Source organism: Vicugna pacos, chromosome 14 (genome assembly GCF_048564905.1).
Source record: "Vicugna pacos chromosome 14, VicPac4, whole genome shotgun sequence".
Taxonomy (NCBI): Eukaryota; Metazoa; Chordata; class Mammalia; order Artiodactyla; family Camelidae; genus Vicugna; species Vicugna pacos.
The window spans coordinates 47036104-47053221 of NC_133000.1; the positions used below are offsets into that span (position 1 = coordinate 47036104).

The 17118-nt window shown below is 36.2% G+C and overlaps 1 protein-coding gene across 9 annotated transcripts in view; it reads right to left on the minus strand.

Moving 5' to 3' along the window:
• The window catches only part of TBC1D4 (TBC1 domain family member 4), a 208775-nt gene that overhangs the window by 11694 nt on the left and 179963 nt on the right, over positions 1-17118 (minus strand). For all 9 annotated transcript variants that reach the window (XM_072976393.1, XM_072976394.1, XM_072976395.1 and 6 more), the window contains 5 exons: positions 14696-14856; positions 12383-12592; positions 8813-8971; positions 4583-4741; positions 1864-2108 (listed from right to left, as the gene is read on the minus strand). In XM_072976393.1, the coding sequence (XP_072832494.1) occupies positions 1864-2108; positions 4583-4741; positions 8813-8971; positions 12383-12592; positions 14696-14856 (934 nt within the window). The remainder of the gene's footprint in view (positions 1-1863; positions 2109-4582; positions 4742-8812; positions 8972-12382; positions 12593-14695; positions 14857-17118) is intronic.

Here is a 17118-nt window from a genome sequence, read left to right on the forward strand (position 1 = left end):
ACACGGAGAACAGCAGACAAAAAACATGATGAGATGGAGTTAAAAGAGACTTCAATCCTCTCACTTTACAGATAAGGTAACTGAGGAAGATAGCCAGAAAGGCCCAAGCTGACACAGGCAGGTAATCAGAAATCCTATCACGTGATTGCAAGCCCACTGTTGCTTCCACTTTTGAAGGTCATACTGATTGGATAATAAATACTATCTGCTCCAGAAAGTAGTGTTGCATCTCACTTTATGGATCAAAAAGTTCTGCTCTCCCAGAATAAGGTCCCCAGTCTCGTGGCCTTTAAGAATGCTGCCACCAAAGATTTTAAAACATCTTCATTTTCATAATTATGGACATAAACTATTTCTTGGTAATTGCAAGATATATTAAATTAATGTATAAATCCAATTTAAATGAATTTTTATAAGGTTAAATTGATGAGGAATTTTTAAATTGAAAAATCACTGCATTTTCAAAGCCATAGCTGTATCTAAACTTTTTAATTACGAACCAAGGCCGTGTGCTACTCAGATACTCTCCGTTCTTTGAATTTTTAATGATAGCTCCCAAAGTGTTACTTCTGAAAATCAGAGCTATTTAATTCTTTACAAAGGCACCAAATGCTTCTGAACTAATATGCTACAGTAAACTGCTTAGAAATAAAGTAAAAAATAAAAACCTTCTATAGTCATTATTATTTCACTTGTGGAATGTTTATAGACCTATGAACAGTTATCAACTAGGAATCACTGTATTTGATACATGTATCCTGGTGAACACCCCCTCTTATGAACTCACAGCTGAAATCCAACACTGACGGCAAAGCCCTATCTCCCTGCCAAGAATTTCACCTTGAAGAAGTAATGAAAAAAATCCCTCTCCACTCATCCTCTCAAGAAAATACCATTTACTATAATATTCAGAAAGCGAAACAAAGTCTTTTTTTGCCCATGGGTTGTTAACTGAAGTATTAAATGTAAAAACTGATCACTGGGAACCAGGAAAAAGTATATTAGAAGTGTATTTTAAAATCATTTTAAAAATATTTTTGTTCTTATCTAAAGCATAATATTATGACTAACTGGGCACCATGCCTACCTCGTTTCAAAGGAGGAGAATCCTGACATTTTTCTCTTTAAAGTCTTCCTTTATATTTTTACAACTAAAAGCTTTAAATTGTAAGGTAGTGGTTGTTTATCATATCTACAGATAAACTTTAAACTTCTCATTAGAAACCAATACTTTAAGGAAAGTGAAGTTTAAACTAGAAACGAAATGTGTAAACAGAGAATCTGAAATAGGCTGAAGATGGCAAGGGTGGTGAATACTCCCTAGTTAACTAAAAAATCTTAACATTGCTTCTTCGAGCACACTAAGAAAAGTCAACTGAAAAAGCACCGCTGACTCTGAACACTTGTTTTTATAAGGGGCTGTCTGACAGTGATGGAAAGTTCAAGAAGAAGCATGATCAAGATATCTGCCATTTACGCACTCACAGTAAAAGAATAAAACATTTTATTTTCAGATTTCAAACAAAAGATCTACAATTCTTTTCAACTGACAAAATGAGGAATGTGAATAAAGATAACTTGATACTTTCTCTGGTAACTAGCATACTTAGGAAATACAGACCTGAGGACCCCCTAGAATTGCTTATTTATTTACGTGAGAAACTATGGAAAAGTTACCCTGCGTATGAATGTCATGCGCTTTAAGGTTTAGCAAAGTCGCAAATCCCACACTAAAACCATGAACTATAACAGGCCTCTACATCTATCCATGCTCAAAGACTTTCTTTTGATCTGAACTGTAATCTAGAAGCAGGCTCCTGCTAGGATCTCTGGGAAAATCTCCGTGTAGCGACATCATCTCACCTGTAGTGACATCATGTCGGGTCTGTACTGCTTGCGGAAGCCTAGGTCATACATGAGGAATTTCAGCATTTCAAAGGCTTGCTCTTCACTCATGTGTAGGAGCAGGACTCCGGCCACAAAGCTGATCCCTTGACAGTAACCCACTTCTTTGTCCAATAACGAGTAGGCTTTCAAGAGGTTAAAGAGGGACAGCTGCCCTGCCCCAAGCTGTGCTGAAAAGTAAGGATGAGTAGGAAAAGTCCTCCCTGCAGAGGAAAAGAAAAATATTTTTGAGATGCCCTGATGCTTTGGAGACCAGAGTGAAATTCCAAGTCAGTGATTTCCAGGAATAAACAAATGCTCTTTCCCGCACCGGTCAGAGTTGCCTGGAGTGCTCCTTTGACTGACAATCTCTCTCCCTCTCGTCAATCCCAAGCTACCTGCCAGACTACCGCCCCTTCTCCACATATATGACAGGGGAGCAAACATTTGGCGTTAACCAGCACTTCTTTTTAGAAAAAAAATATTCCACAAACAAATCAAAGACACATTCAGGAGTGATCCCAGGAAAATAGAATATAAAACTTACCCTGACTATAAGTCAAGGCAAATTCTAAGTTCACATAAAACCACCCTCTAACTGAAATCAGAATTCTACAAGAGGTATCATGTAACTTGAAAAGAAACCTTAGTGGTTCTTAGCAGATGTCTTCCTGCTTTTCTTGCAATATGACGTTGGAGGGACTTTGAGGGTTATTTTGTTTTACATTCAGCCTATCATTTAGAAAATGCTTCTTTTTCAAATATTCTTAGCTCTCTGTTTCTTTTTTTAATGGAGGTCCTGGAGATTGAACCCAGGACCTCATGCATGCTGTGCATGCTAAGCATGTGCTCTACTGCTGAGCTATACCCACCCCCCCCAGCTCCCTGTTTCTTAAACCACCTCCGTGAGCCACGTAGACCTTTTTTTTTTCAATAAATTCAAAAAGGACAAGGATAGTAAAGGGTCAAGATGATTTTAAATAAAGTTGCCACTGGGTATAAAATTGCCACAGAGACACTTAAGCAGGCAGACAAAATTAGTCCTGGATTATTAAAATGTTGGTACTAAACAATGAAATAAACCCATCTTCACCACCAAGGCTCCAGACAGTGATTCGGGACTTTCCTTGTGCCGTGAAAATGAAGGGGGTGTTAGCTTCCTTGTGAAATGATTACTCATGTCAGTTAGAATTTGTAAGAATGCCAGATTTTTAAATGTTTTCCACCACATATGCTTAAAAGTGGTTTTTTTTTTCCCCCAGAACTGATAAGATTAATTCTGCAGAGCCAGTAAGAGGAAGATAGAAGAAAATAAGAACACGCTGGGGAAACACAGATGGCCACAAGAAAAGTCAAATAAGCAGTTTTTTAAATGATCATTTTACTTTCTCCCTTAAAATGTTTGCTAAAGAAAACTATAAATATACTGTCCATCCAAGATGTTAATTCTGTCTAGCTCTATTTTTTCCTGACCAGCCTTTTCCGAAAATGTGAACTCCTCATCTCCTTCTCTTCACTAAGATATCTTGACTGGCCCTAACAGCAACACCCCAACTTCTCCCGTCACCCCTTCCAGTCACAGACCCACAGATCTGCGGGGATCCACGGGGGGTGCCAGTTCATTGTCCATTTAAGAGACAGCACTGAAATTCAGCAGCAAAGTCAGTTGTCTAAAACTACAGTTTAGTGGTAGAATCAGGACAAGAACTGGAGTTTTCAGTTTCTCTGTAAAATTACCCTTTGCAATTCTAGTTGGCTCAAGAAATACTGAGTGGGGCTCTTTCCCAACAAAAGCTGTTTGTCACCCAAACAGCACAGAGGTCAAAACTAGATCTTGGCCAGTGATTTTTATATGCCCTATATAATATAATGTGACCCTCAAGTACAAGGTAATCCCTTGTTCTCCCAGATGGGCTCAAATAATGTATCTGACCACCTTAAATATACCAACTTTTAGGACTACGGATGAAATAGTCAAATGTCAATGTATAATATTTAATCCAATAAATTAGTTATTTTAAACTAATAAAACATGATAGGCTGATTTAGAGAAAAATTAGAGACAATACAATTTTTAAAATCATAACCATTTTTATTTTCCTTATTTGAATCAAATTCAGTATTTAAAAAGATAGCAGATGGAGCCACTAGAAATCCATACAGCATTAGGACAGCTAGTTGTTCTTCTATCCTATAAGGACATGTTCATGATTTCCACAACATAATACCTGCTGTATTGTTTTTTAAAAGTGATATTAAAGCCTTGTTTTCAGCTGTATGTCCAAGAATACTTGGCAGACTTCTGTTAACTTTTCTGCTGCCCCTTTTAACCTATCCTAACCTATTTTAAGACCAGCATTGATTGAGATAATAATTGTCTATCACAAATAAAAGTCGGTTGTTCAAAAAAACAGGAACTAAGAACACTCGATAATATGACCTTTAAAATGATTCAAATACAAGATGACTGCCTTGGCAGAGGTCAAGTTTCAGGATGAAGACATCTTTTTATACTCAGGCATTTAGGGTATGCTCAATCAGATGTAAGGCCAATAACTCGCCCCTAGGAAAGGACAAAGTCAGCAACTCTGCAGACCAACAGATCTTCTTTATCAACACCAAAAACAAATTAAAAAAAAACTCCAAACGCAACAAAAGGACCTACTTGTTGACTTTTGTAAATTATAATCACTCATACCTAAATCCACGAGAATAGCGTGCTGCTGAGCGGTGAGCTGCTTTAAAAGCTCTTTATAGGAAACATCAGGGGGTTGCTGTTTATTTGGCAATCTGTGTCGAAGACGGTATTGTAAAGCTAGGAATTGCCAGATTTCTCCTCGTCGGCTTTTAGGAACACCTACCATCAAAGAGAGGAAAAAGCAAGGTCTTGAACACTGCAATGAAGTTGCGAGATCACAGCTGATTAGTCTTGTAATGCTTGAAAACGGGGGGCTACACTGCCCTGCGTGACATCCTACAATCACACAGTATGATGTGGTCCCAGAAGCCTATTTTGACAAGTTTAACCCTAGTGAAAGAAAACCCTCAAATAACAAGGATAACAGTGGCAATATTAACAACAGTAGCAGTCACTGGCTGAGAAGCGAATACAACATTTACTGAGGATGGCTAGCTTCTCGGCATCGTTATTATAGAAATTGCACCAGAACTGTTCCCATGTGCTCAAAAAACAACCTAATGAACCAGGCAATTACTATTATCTACACTTTGCAGATGGCGAAGCTGAGCCCAAGTCCTCACAGCTACTAAGTTGCAGGTTAGAATTAGAACTCCCACTTCTGAGGCCAAATTCTGAAATAATGAAACGTATTACTGCCTGTTTTCACCTTTTATTTGGTTGAAGCTGGTAACAAACGTTAAGGTTCATGCTCTAAAGATTTGTCACTAAAAAGTAACTTTGTAGAGAGAATTAATTAACATTCTTATATGATCCACAAAAGAATGCAATAATAATGAAAAAGAATATATATAACTGTATTACTATGCTGTACACCAGAAATTAACATGACATTGTAAATGGACTATACTTCAATTTAAAAAAATGAAATAATAAGAATGGTAAACACAAAAATGAAGGCAGAGCTCTAGAATATCATTCAGCTTTTGAGAAGAAAACATCTAAAATGCATAATGCTATATTCATATATAATGAGTCACTGACTCCAGCGTGCTTGAAAACCAAATGGTATTACAAGCAATTCAACGTATGCTAAAATTACGCTTTTTATGCCAAAGGACGTGAAGTAAAGCACCGGAAGGGACAGAATTCAATTCTATATAGTGCAGGCAATTTTGTTTCACTGTTACCAGTCCAAAAAGACTAGCTATGGAACAGGTTTCCGAGCTCTAGCTGGTTAGAGGAAGGTTTAATAGCACAAGTCTTTTTGGAATGCAATGCCACAGTTTGCATAAGATGAAAGTGTTATTGTCCAAAAGGTATAACTCAGGCTCAGTAACATGAATAATAAGGCCCTCCACAGGGAACACCTCCAAACTACCTGTTTTTTCAGTCCCATTACCTCCCATTCCCTGCCATACTAAGTATAACTTAAGTATCTACATATATTTAGTGTATAACCATAAGGGCTTATGGTTATTTTCACACGTCAGGGTTTCTTGTTTCAACTGTTGCCTTTATGGAATTGCAGGCTCTTCCAGTTGACTGGCTAGTGGATCTCCATTTGTCTTTTATGGATTAGTCCGAATGCCAGTCTTCTGCTGATATTCCCCGTAATATCTCTAGGAGTAAGTACTCCCTCTTCACATACTATGTGATTCATACTCCAAGATAACCATAGTGGATTACAGTTAGCACAATACTATATGTTTGTCTAGTTCCCCCACTTAGATGGTGAGCTTCTTTTTAACAGTAAGCATACTTTCATCTCTGTATGATGAAATCCAAGAATATACCTCGCTACTTACACATTTGTTGAATGAATGAATGATCTCAAATAAAATGTAATTTTTAGAGGGTAACTTTCATTAGCCCATTAAATGAGTCACTGACAACAGGAGTGGGCTATTTTATTACCCATCCAATAATAATTTTACAAAAAGTAATTCACTTCAGTTAAATCTTTACTGAGTATCCAACATGGAATAGAGCATAGAGGATGGCATTGAGGATGCCTCATCATAAACAAATAAACCCATTCTCAGGAACATTAGTCTCATCCATTCATTTATTCATTCAGTAAAAAACCTGTATAACATGCTACCTTATGGTGGTGGGGTGAGAAAAGCTAGACACATATACACATAAATACAAAATTACAAATTGCAATAAGTACCATTAAAGGGAAAGAATCATGAAAAAGAATAATAAGGGAAAACTAATTTATTTTGGGGGTGGGTGGATGCTAAGGAAACAGTATTTGTACTGAGAGCTGAGGGATAATAGGACTCTCCAGACTGGGAGTGCAGGCTGCAATCATCTAGGGAAGAGGGATGTATGAAAACCCTGAGGAGGACAGAGAAAGGCAGACAAAGGAAGAGCAGAAAAAAGATGAGGCAGAAATAAAGTGACGTGGGAAACGAGGAGAAGGTAGTGGGGATGGAAAAAGGAGGGTAGGGCGAGCTGCAGCAGCCATACAAGGTACAGTCTGTGCCACACTGCGACCTGGAGAAGTTCAGCATCCCAGGAGCACAGGCTACAAGGTAGGGAGAGAGAGGAAGGGGGATGAGAGATGCAAGAAGGAGAGATCACGGAGGGCCTTGGGCACAGTGCTAAGGAGTTTAAACTGTTCTATACAAAATGGGAAGATGAGTACCCCTAAAACATCTTTAAAAATCATACCAAAGAATGGAGTGATCTACATCTGACACACATTCTATTAGTCACTATTTTGTTTCCCAAATAATGCATTCAGTGTAAATCTTTGGGATTTCCATCTCTTTCAAGGAAAAAAGAACATGTATTAGGTTTGTAAATGGAGCATCTTACAGAATTAATCTTAATTTAAACTTAACTATGGAATAGTTTCACATTATCATAGGCTTTTATTTATTTATTTATTTATTTATTTATTTATTTATTATTTATTTATTTATTTATTTTAATTGAAGTTTAGTTGATTTACAATGCTGTGTTAGTTTCTTGTGTACAGCATAGTGAGTCAGTAACACACATATATATTCTTTTTCACTATAGGCTATTAAAAGATACTGAATGTAGTTCCCTGTGCTATACAGGACCTTGTTATTTATCTATTTGATGTATAGTAGTTTGTATCTGCAAACCCCAAACATCTAATTTATCCTTCTCCTACTCTTTCCCCTTTGGTAAACAAGTTTGTTTTGTAAGTCTGTGAGTCTGTTTCTGTTTTGTAAATAAGTTCATTTGTGTCATTTTTTAGATTCCACACATAAAATAATATCATATGATACCTGTCTCTGTCTGACTTACTTCATTTAGTATGATAATTTCTAGGTCCATTCATGTTGCTGAAAATGACATATCATAAGTTTTTTTTCTTTTTTTTAATTGAAGTATAGTCAGTTTACAATGTTGTGTCAATTTCTGGTGTACAGCATAATGTTTCAGTCATACATATACAGAAATATATTTGTTTTCATAATCTTCTTCATTATAGGTTAGTGCAAGATATTGAATAGTTTCCTGTGCTGTACAGTACAGACTTATTGTTTATCTATTTTATATATAGTAGTATCTGCAAATCTTGAACTCCTGCTTTATCCCTTCCCACTCCCTTTCCCCTCTGATAACTGTAAGTTTGTTTTGATTCATGATCAGGTTACTTTGGGTACTTTGGGATTTTTATTTTACACTCTGTTTATGCAAGTCATAGAGATTCTCATTTTAATGTATTTAATCTGAGTCACAGATATTGTATCTAAATAATTCACATATTAGTTTCAATTTTAAACTTAAGATATTTAAATCTCAGTCATTTTATGACAGAGCAGCAATGCAATAATATAAGGCTAAACAAAAGCAATTTTTCCAAAATAAATAAAAGAATAAATGGATGGTAAGAAAACTGATGGCTAATAATATAAATCTGTATAAACACATACATGTAGGTGAATATACATATATATATACATATACACATATATGTAAATAAACACTTCTGAGCAAGTGATGGCAATGAGTCAAGTTTAAAAGTCTGAGATATTTTTATGCATGCGATCAAAGATTTGTACTAATGCACATGCTGTTTTCTTGTTAAACGATAACACTGCTGATTGAAGAGGCAGGATACTGTAAGAAAGGTGCCTGCCATCTCCTCAGGGACAATATCTCCAACGAAGTCACTAAGTGAGGGCAGAAACAAATTACTTTCCTTTTTTTAAATAGGCAAAGCACAAAGAGAAAATTATGCCTGAGCTGCATGAATCAAAACATTTCTCAAGTTTTTCTAATAAAAAAGATCCAGAATACCTTCTCTAAGAGAAGTATGAATATCTTCCATATCGCATCTGATCTTGGCTCTGCAGTTTAATAACTTCTTATCCCAAGTGATTAAGACATCCTTCTGACAGACACCAACTTCTTCATAATCCAATTTAACTTTTCTGGACTGGAGTTCGTCTCTGCTTGCTAAGGAAGACAGAATTTACACAAGATCAGTATGTTTTTAAAACAGTGCTTTATTGCTTTTCTAAAATCATACCAGATGACTTTTAAGAATCAACCACTAACATTTTCTCAAAAAGAAACTTAAAAAAAAAACTGACAACATATGAAAGGTTCTCAAACTCAGAGTCATTTCATGTTAAAAAATAAACACACATACACAGAGAAATAACTTCTTAAGGAAGTTTTTACTCTATCTTACAGATAAAAAGTCGGCTAAGCATAAAAAACAAACCCCATGTTTTCTAGGCTAGAAATTTCAATTGTTTGGCAAATGTGATAGATAACCTCAGAAGTAACGGCTTGCATCATTTTAAACACCGTTAAAATGTTAGCATTTTATATGTGACATATGTGTGAAAACAATGCCTCATGCTAACCTTGATTTGAGAAATAGCTAATCATGATAACTTGATACATTTTATAATTATTTCCAGAGTTACCAACTCTGCCCTTAACAACACTAGGTTATATATACCTGCGTCCATTTTAAATAATCTTTAAGAGGAAAGTTCATTTTACTGAAGCTAACACTACTTTCATTTTTTAGAATAATACAGAACTCTCTCTCATTTGATGGTCTAAAATCTAAGCCCAGAGATCATTAAAAGAAATGCCTACAAATGCAAAAAAGCACTATCTACCCTTGGTCTTTATCTCAAAGAATTGATTCCAAATGGGGAGAAGGGAGGAAAAAAAAACATGTACGTGTATTTCTTCTCTTTCTTTAGGACTGCATTGAACAGGAGCCTCTCAGGGTAATCTATATCCATTCAAGCTCCGGTGCTCAAACACCTTACCTGCTGCAATACAAATCTTTGTCATGCATCCAAAGTCCTCGACAGCACAAAAACAACAGCAGAATGAGTATTACTCTTTACCTAGTGCTTGAAACCATTTCAAAAGAATTAAAATATCAGGGGTTGGGGAAGGGATAAATCGGGAGCTCGGATTTGCAGATACTAACTGCTATATATGTACTAGATAAACAACAAGGTCCTACTGCATAGCACAAGAAACTATATTCAGTACCTTGTAATGGCCTATAATAAAAAAGAATATGAAAAGGAATAGATACATAAATGTATAACTGAATCACTATGGTGTACACCAGAAATTAGCACAACATTGTAAATCGACTATATTTCAATCTAAGAACTTTGAAAATAATTAAAATGTCTATACTAGACTGCCATTACAGAAGAGCGATAAAAATTTCTACTTCAAAGTCCACATATAATCAAAAAATAAATCGCATTACAAAAAATTCCCCCGGATACCACTAGGTGGCTTTCTAACACAGTTCAGCTTTGCTTCTTGATATTTGCTTTATATTTCTCTATGATAATCAAATAATTTTTTAAAAAGGAGCTGTTTCATTAAAGCTAATAATAAATGCAATAATAAATGCAATCCTACATAAAATGATATTTTTCACAATGACAAGACTAGGCAAGAGCTTAAGCAATGGATAAGCACAAAGAAATGCTTATTCACTGGCTAAAATTTTTAATGGATTAAACTATTTTTTTGTCTTTGTTATTTAAGTACCAAAATAAATACAGAACTGATGAAGGTTTCTGATCATATTTTCTAAATGTCACCTCCTCTCTTATTCTGTCTTTCTATACAGTATAACTGACCCCAGAATGTACAGAATCATTTGTATTAAACACTCCATTTCCTTATACTAATACATATAGTTGAGAAATACTACAGAGTACTGGGAAAAAGCCCAAGAACTATGACAAATAAACTGGAGTTTTAATACTTGTTCTGCCAGTACATCACTGTTCGACCTTAGGTTAATTCCTTAGCCTCCCCAAGCCAGTCACTAAGTCCACCGCAGAACGAAGACTGGAGCAAAATAATCTCTAAGACCATTTCCAGTTCAAACAGTCTATGATTCTAAAGTTATCCCTTAATATTTAATATGATACTCTACTGTAATACTCCCAACTGTTAAAATAAATACATCTTAAATGTAATTTCATGCTTTAAATTAGTTTTTAGGAAATGATAACCAACTTTTTTCAACCTCTTTTTCTGTTTCTGAGTTAGTCCATGATGTAAGCAACTACATAAAAATATAAATTCAACTCTTTTCAAAATCTATGGATGCTTCAGTGGACATACCATTTATCACACCAAACTTTCAAAAGCTATGTCAATAATAATTCCATTTCAATTTAAAAGAAAAGATGATTTATTTCCTAGAGATATTTAAAAATCTCATGTAATTTTCATTATGCTAAGAATATAGGAAAAAAAGAAAGTAAACTGTGACCTTGAAATCTAAATATATCTTGTTAAGATTAAAAACTGAATTGAACAATAGATATAGTAACAGGAATCTTAAGATAGGTGATGAACATGGAAATGTGAATACGGTACTAAAAAAGCTCTTCTGGAAGACAACATAATAAAAGCAAGTGAGAGAAAAACCCAGATTATACAGTTGCCAATAATCTTAAAAGTCAAAGGGCCAACTCAAGCCAAATCATTTGTTTTATAAATGTGAAAAACAAGGCCCTTTTATGTTAAAGGATTTGCCCAAGGTAGTGGCATTAATACATTTTTTGGATTTGGGTACTGTCTGTACACCTCCCTGTGTGTGATTCTGTCAGTACTGGGGTAAATAACATCATTATTTCAAAGTCTGGAAAACACATTCTAAAGAATTTGGTATTCATTAACTTAGCAATAAAGCACTACAAATATAGCACAATAGTTATTATAAATTATCCACTTATGAATTTACTTTCAATATGATTATTTACATAGAAAATTTGTAAAACAGTGACAAAAGATAAAAACTTTGATTTGATAACCGGTAATTAGATTGTTGAATCAGATATGATATAATGTATTTGAAATAGGCATATTTCTCATACTATGAATACAACTAGCTGGAAATTTGAGAATCATATTCAAAAAGAAGAGAATCTGCTTTTTCATATTTAAGGTTTTTTTTAAAGTAATGCACAATGATATTAAATTTTCAGTCATATTAAACACATTAACTTCACATTACATATATTCTGTTACCTTCTATTATTCTATTATTCTATTATTCAATCACCCAAACATACTCTAAGGGCATCTGAGGTTTTAAATTATTAAACAGGAATGCAGATTTCTTAAGCTGACCTTTTCCATGTCATAACCACCTCACAAAATAGAAAGAAACAATTTTAATCAGTAGATATTCTAGTAAATATACATACAGTCCAAAAATGAATGAGTATGAGTGTGTGGAGGGGTAGGGAGTAGTTTTAACAAACTACACCTTTAGAGGATCATATCATATCTCATATCATATCATATCATATCATGTATCATATCATATCACTTAGCCCTGTTTGAATGGCTAACCTTCAAGTTTCTGGTTTTCTTTCTCCATTCGAAGTAACAGGATTTGTTGGTGTATAGCCTTTCTCCACAAACTCCTCAGTTCCTCCGACTTGTTTCTTTCTTCAACTTTTTCTAGGTCCTCCTCCCCAGACATAAATATCACCAGCGGGTCCTCCTCCATGGTTGGAGCCAGAGGGGACAGTGGCAGCAGCTCGCTCCTGTCCAGCCCATCTGCAGAGAAGAAAACAGTGAGAGGCATTCCGAAGCAGTAACCCAGGCCACAGACGTGCTCTCGAGGACTGACGTGCTTATCCTGTATTCCACCTTTAAAGCTTTTCACAAAGCTGCTCACCCAGGAACTGTGACTTTCTGGAACCGATGATTTAAGTAAATACTCAGGACTGAATTCCCCTTCCAGATTTCCCTCTCCGTGTAAAATGAAAGCATCTGTCATTTCGCCACTTCTTCTTTCTGCACAAAATGACCTACAAGATTGGTGTTCCAAAATGACCTGGCCTTTCCCCAGAGTTCGACACTTCTGCAACTGGTCTGTGTGTATCTTCTGATTGTGCAAAACAAAAAGATTACGTCGGTAGGTGTTAGTGATCGCCTCAGGTCTATGCCAACCATTAGAATCTGTCAAGAGCAAAGCAGCTGCGAGACTCTGGGCATGGCTTGGTTCACTTCTGTTCACTCCTGCAACACTATGACCCAGTGTCTGGAGCTCACTCGCTCTCTCTCTCCATTCCAGACCATCTTCTACACTGTGGCCAGTTATTTTCCTATTAACAAATATGGTTTTGTGTCTTAAAACACTTTAATGGTTGCATATATCCCAAAGAACAAAGCCAGACTCCTGGGAATAGCGTACAGATTGCTTCAGACTTTGGCCTCCAGTAACCTGTCCAACCTCTTGGCTCCATCTCCCATCCTCTGGTCGCCATCAGGTGAACTTCTCCTGACTCTCTGACCCACAGAGTTTCCTCCAATAACTCTAGAGCTTTTCTAGTCCCCCTTTCTGAAAGATGTTTCTCCCAGCAATGAGTTTAAATAAATATCTTATGTTTTTGGTAAAGCTTTCTCTGACCACTCCAGGCAGAGTTCATTTTATTTCTAGAAATGTTTTCTTGTTTCTCATTTCCCTTTATTCACTGGCCTCTGCCCTTATCCTTATCATTTACTTCCTTAATAAATAATTTTAAAAAATTCTACTCCACGGAGTTGAATACTTAGTACATTTAAGTTTTGGCTTCCTTGGTTTTAGAGTTGCCCTCTAAACACCACTCAGTTTTGATACGTAGGGCTCTGGTCATGTTTTCTTCCTTTGAGTTTCCAGGAATAGTTTTCAGTCTTCTAACTGAAATTTTTCATTTGTCCTCTAATTCTTCCTCCTTCCCTCCCTTCCTCTTGTCCTTCCTCCTGCCTTTCTTTCCTTCTTTCCTTTCTTTTTGCAGTGTAATCAGAGAACAATAGTATAAATAACCATGATTATCCGGAATTCATTTAAAAATTTTCATAACCAAGTACATAATTAATTTTTATGACTGGTCCATGTGTGTTAAAATCGAATGAATTTTCTCGATAGGTGGCAAGGTCCTGTGTAAGTATCAGATCAAGCTTGCTTTTAATTGTGCTTCTCAACGATTATTTATATTTGATTTCTCGATATTTAATTTTCAGAGAGGAATTATGTTAAAATCTCCCATGAGGACTATTTATTTGTTTGTTACTTCTCCCCTAAATTCTGTGTAGTGTTATTTTCTAGCTCTCAAAACTGTGTAATTCTGAGTGTTCTCATCATTATTAAATCTTTTTTATTTATTGTTACACTTACTTTGCCCCTTTGGGCATTTTGCTTAAATTTCTTACAGGTCTAATCTGTGAAGAGAACAGCCAGAGCTCTCTTTTGGTGGAAGTTTGCATAGTGTTATCTGTATCTGTTCCTTTATTGTTCAATATTTCTATGCTACTTTGTTTTATGTGTAACATTTGTAAAAAGATGTTGCTTTTCTAGTAAAGATCTATGTTCCTTTCTAGCACTACAGCTAGTTCCCAGTGCATTATGCTATAGGCCCCAAAACAGGTTTTAGAAACTCACTCACTCATTCATTCATTCATTCAACAAGCATTTATCTAATGTCCTGAATGTCTAATATGCGGAATGTCTAGTATGTTCTAATGATATCTAAGATGTGAACCACTATATCGAATATAAAAAGGGAAGTTATTTCTCTACTGTAATCACTTAAATCTCTCTGTACACAAAGCATCGCCCTCCATTCTCTAATTTATGACACTAGGAAGGGGCAATTGTTTAGTGAGTACCACACGGACCTTGCTGCTGCATTGCCGAGGGAGATTTGTTCATGGGAGAGGCAACCCTGAGGAAGATGCGCTGCCGCCAGGAAATTCGGCGAGGAGTCACAGGGGTTCCTCCAACGTTTAGGGACTCATTGCTGCAGGTAGATGAGGTCCTTTTTCTCCCCTCTCCATCACTGTAGAAAGCAAATAAATAGATGACTTGAAAGGGGAACTGTGCAACATGGTCCTTCACAACAAAATGGTAGCACAAGCCATTCACAAGTTCCACCACAGGCAAGCACAAGCCACAGGCAACATGGAGCGATGCATCAGGGGCACACTGGTTACCCAGGACACCACATCATGGCACAGATGCAGCCCAGTCATCAGAAGCTCACCTGTTTCTACTCATTCCATAGTAGCCAATCATTCCAAGTTCTAACCTGAGCAATACAAGTACTTCTACAGAGAAGCAAAGGTTGCTTAACTAATGAACTAACTCATGCTTTGCTTAAAGAAAACCTAAAATCAGCAGTATATTCTAAACCATGTAATTATTTCATAAAAGGCTCATTAAGAGCTTTTCTTGCAGCTTTTATAGGATGGGCTGACAAGACAGCATCTAGTTGCCTATAACTGTTACAATCTGTCTGCAAATCGTTAGCTACCAGTAACTGGGTCATGGCAGAAAGTAATCTGAACAAAAGCAGAACAGTCAACCTTGGGATTATTACTGGGTGATACATTAAGGAAAAAAGTGTGGCCAAGTAAGATTGGATACGTTACATTTAAAAATATTAAACAGATGTCTTTATAGCAGGACTTCTTAGAGAGTGTAATATGCTGGCACGCACTGTGACTCTCCAAAGAGAAAATATGTACAGTAAATTCCCTAACTTATATGATTTGACCCCAAAATCACCTTCCTTAACTTTTTCCTTGGTGGGGGGTGGGGGGGTTGGGAATGTCACATCTTTCTACATTAGTGCTTGTGAAACAACCATGCAGAAATGCCAGTCTGCTGTAAAAATTTCACCTTCTAGGAAAAAGCACTCTAAAGCATGCTGCAGCTTTCTGCAGTAACAGATCACTGTGACTTAAACTCACTTTGGAAACCAATTCTGTTAGCAACCAAAATAGCATGCAATAACTGTGACTGGTCATGGTGGGACTATTCTACTCTGTTAAGCTTTAAAGTCTCTGAGCTTTTCTGAGAAGATGATGACGATGACAATATTTACACGTGGTGATGATACTGACAAGTGAAGGTGCGGAACTTCTGATGTTGTCAAGAAGTGTTGGTAGTTAGGGCAGAAATGAAACTCAGCTAGAAAAGCCACAACCCTGCGCAGATACTCAGAGGAACTTACTAGTGCCGAGGCCATCACAAGTCAGAAGAGCAATTCAGCCCTCGTCTGCCATGTTTTTATTCACTTTGTGTATCCTTACCCACAGTTATCAGGTAACTCGGTTATTTCTCATCTTGATCTATCTTTCTGGAACTATTCCTTCTAGATTAGCTACATTAAGGTTAAGAAAAAGACATACCTTTGAGCTGCACCAAAGACAGCAAATGTCATGCTGTATTACGATACTTTACAAAGTAGCTGATACACACATCCTGAGATAGTCAAATCCACTTCGTTAACGAATCTTGGATAAAGTGATGACCCTCATATGTGTCCACAGTTCAAAACTCTCTGCAGTACTGAATGAATATGTCCCCCTTTACTTATACTTTGGAAAGCATTAACTCCAGCATTTCCCTTTCGGAAACTATGATCCAAATGTTCTACATATAATAGTTATATTGAAATAAACACTCTCAAAGTATCTTGCACCCTCATGTGTGTGACACTATCTCACTGGCAGTTACGGGCTAAATGCCCAGCTCCTGGGTGTATTTCTAGCTCCTAGTGTAGAACTGGCAAATAATAGTAAGCACTTAACAAATATCCACAGAATAAATTAATATTGTAAAAACATTAACTCAGAAGGTTAAATAAAATGGACAAAAAAATATTCACCAGGCTCACATGTCAGGAGTAAATAAAAGATCTACCTTCTTAAAACCCTTTCTTGGTAGTCAGGACTTTTTGAGTTTTTCTGGCAAAAGTTCTAATAGCTCCATTTCCCAAAAGCACAGACGAAGGGGTTGATGGCACAGGAAGATGCTGACAATGACAATACTGGTAAAAAACAACATAAGGCATCTTTTTTCCATATTAGTAACACACTTACATAAGGGCATCTAACAACTTAAGCCTAGAAAGCTAAATGAAATACTTACTTAAAAGTAATTATTTCAATGTCTTACCAGGTAAGTGCTCAATAAATAGTAGTTTCTCTTGACTTTTTCAGTAGCTCTAACAACAAAACTAGAATAAACCAAACCAAAGGGTTCTGAAACTTTTATATTTTAGTGCTGGAATTAAAATAGCTTTTCCAATTCCTTA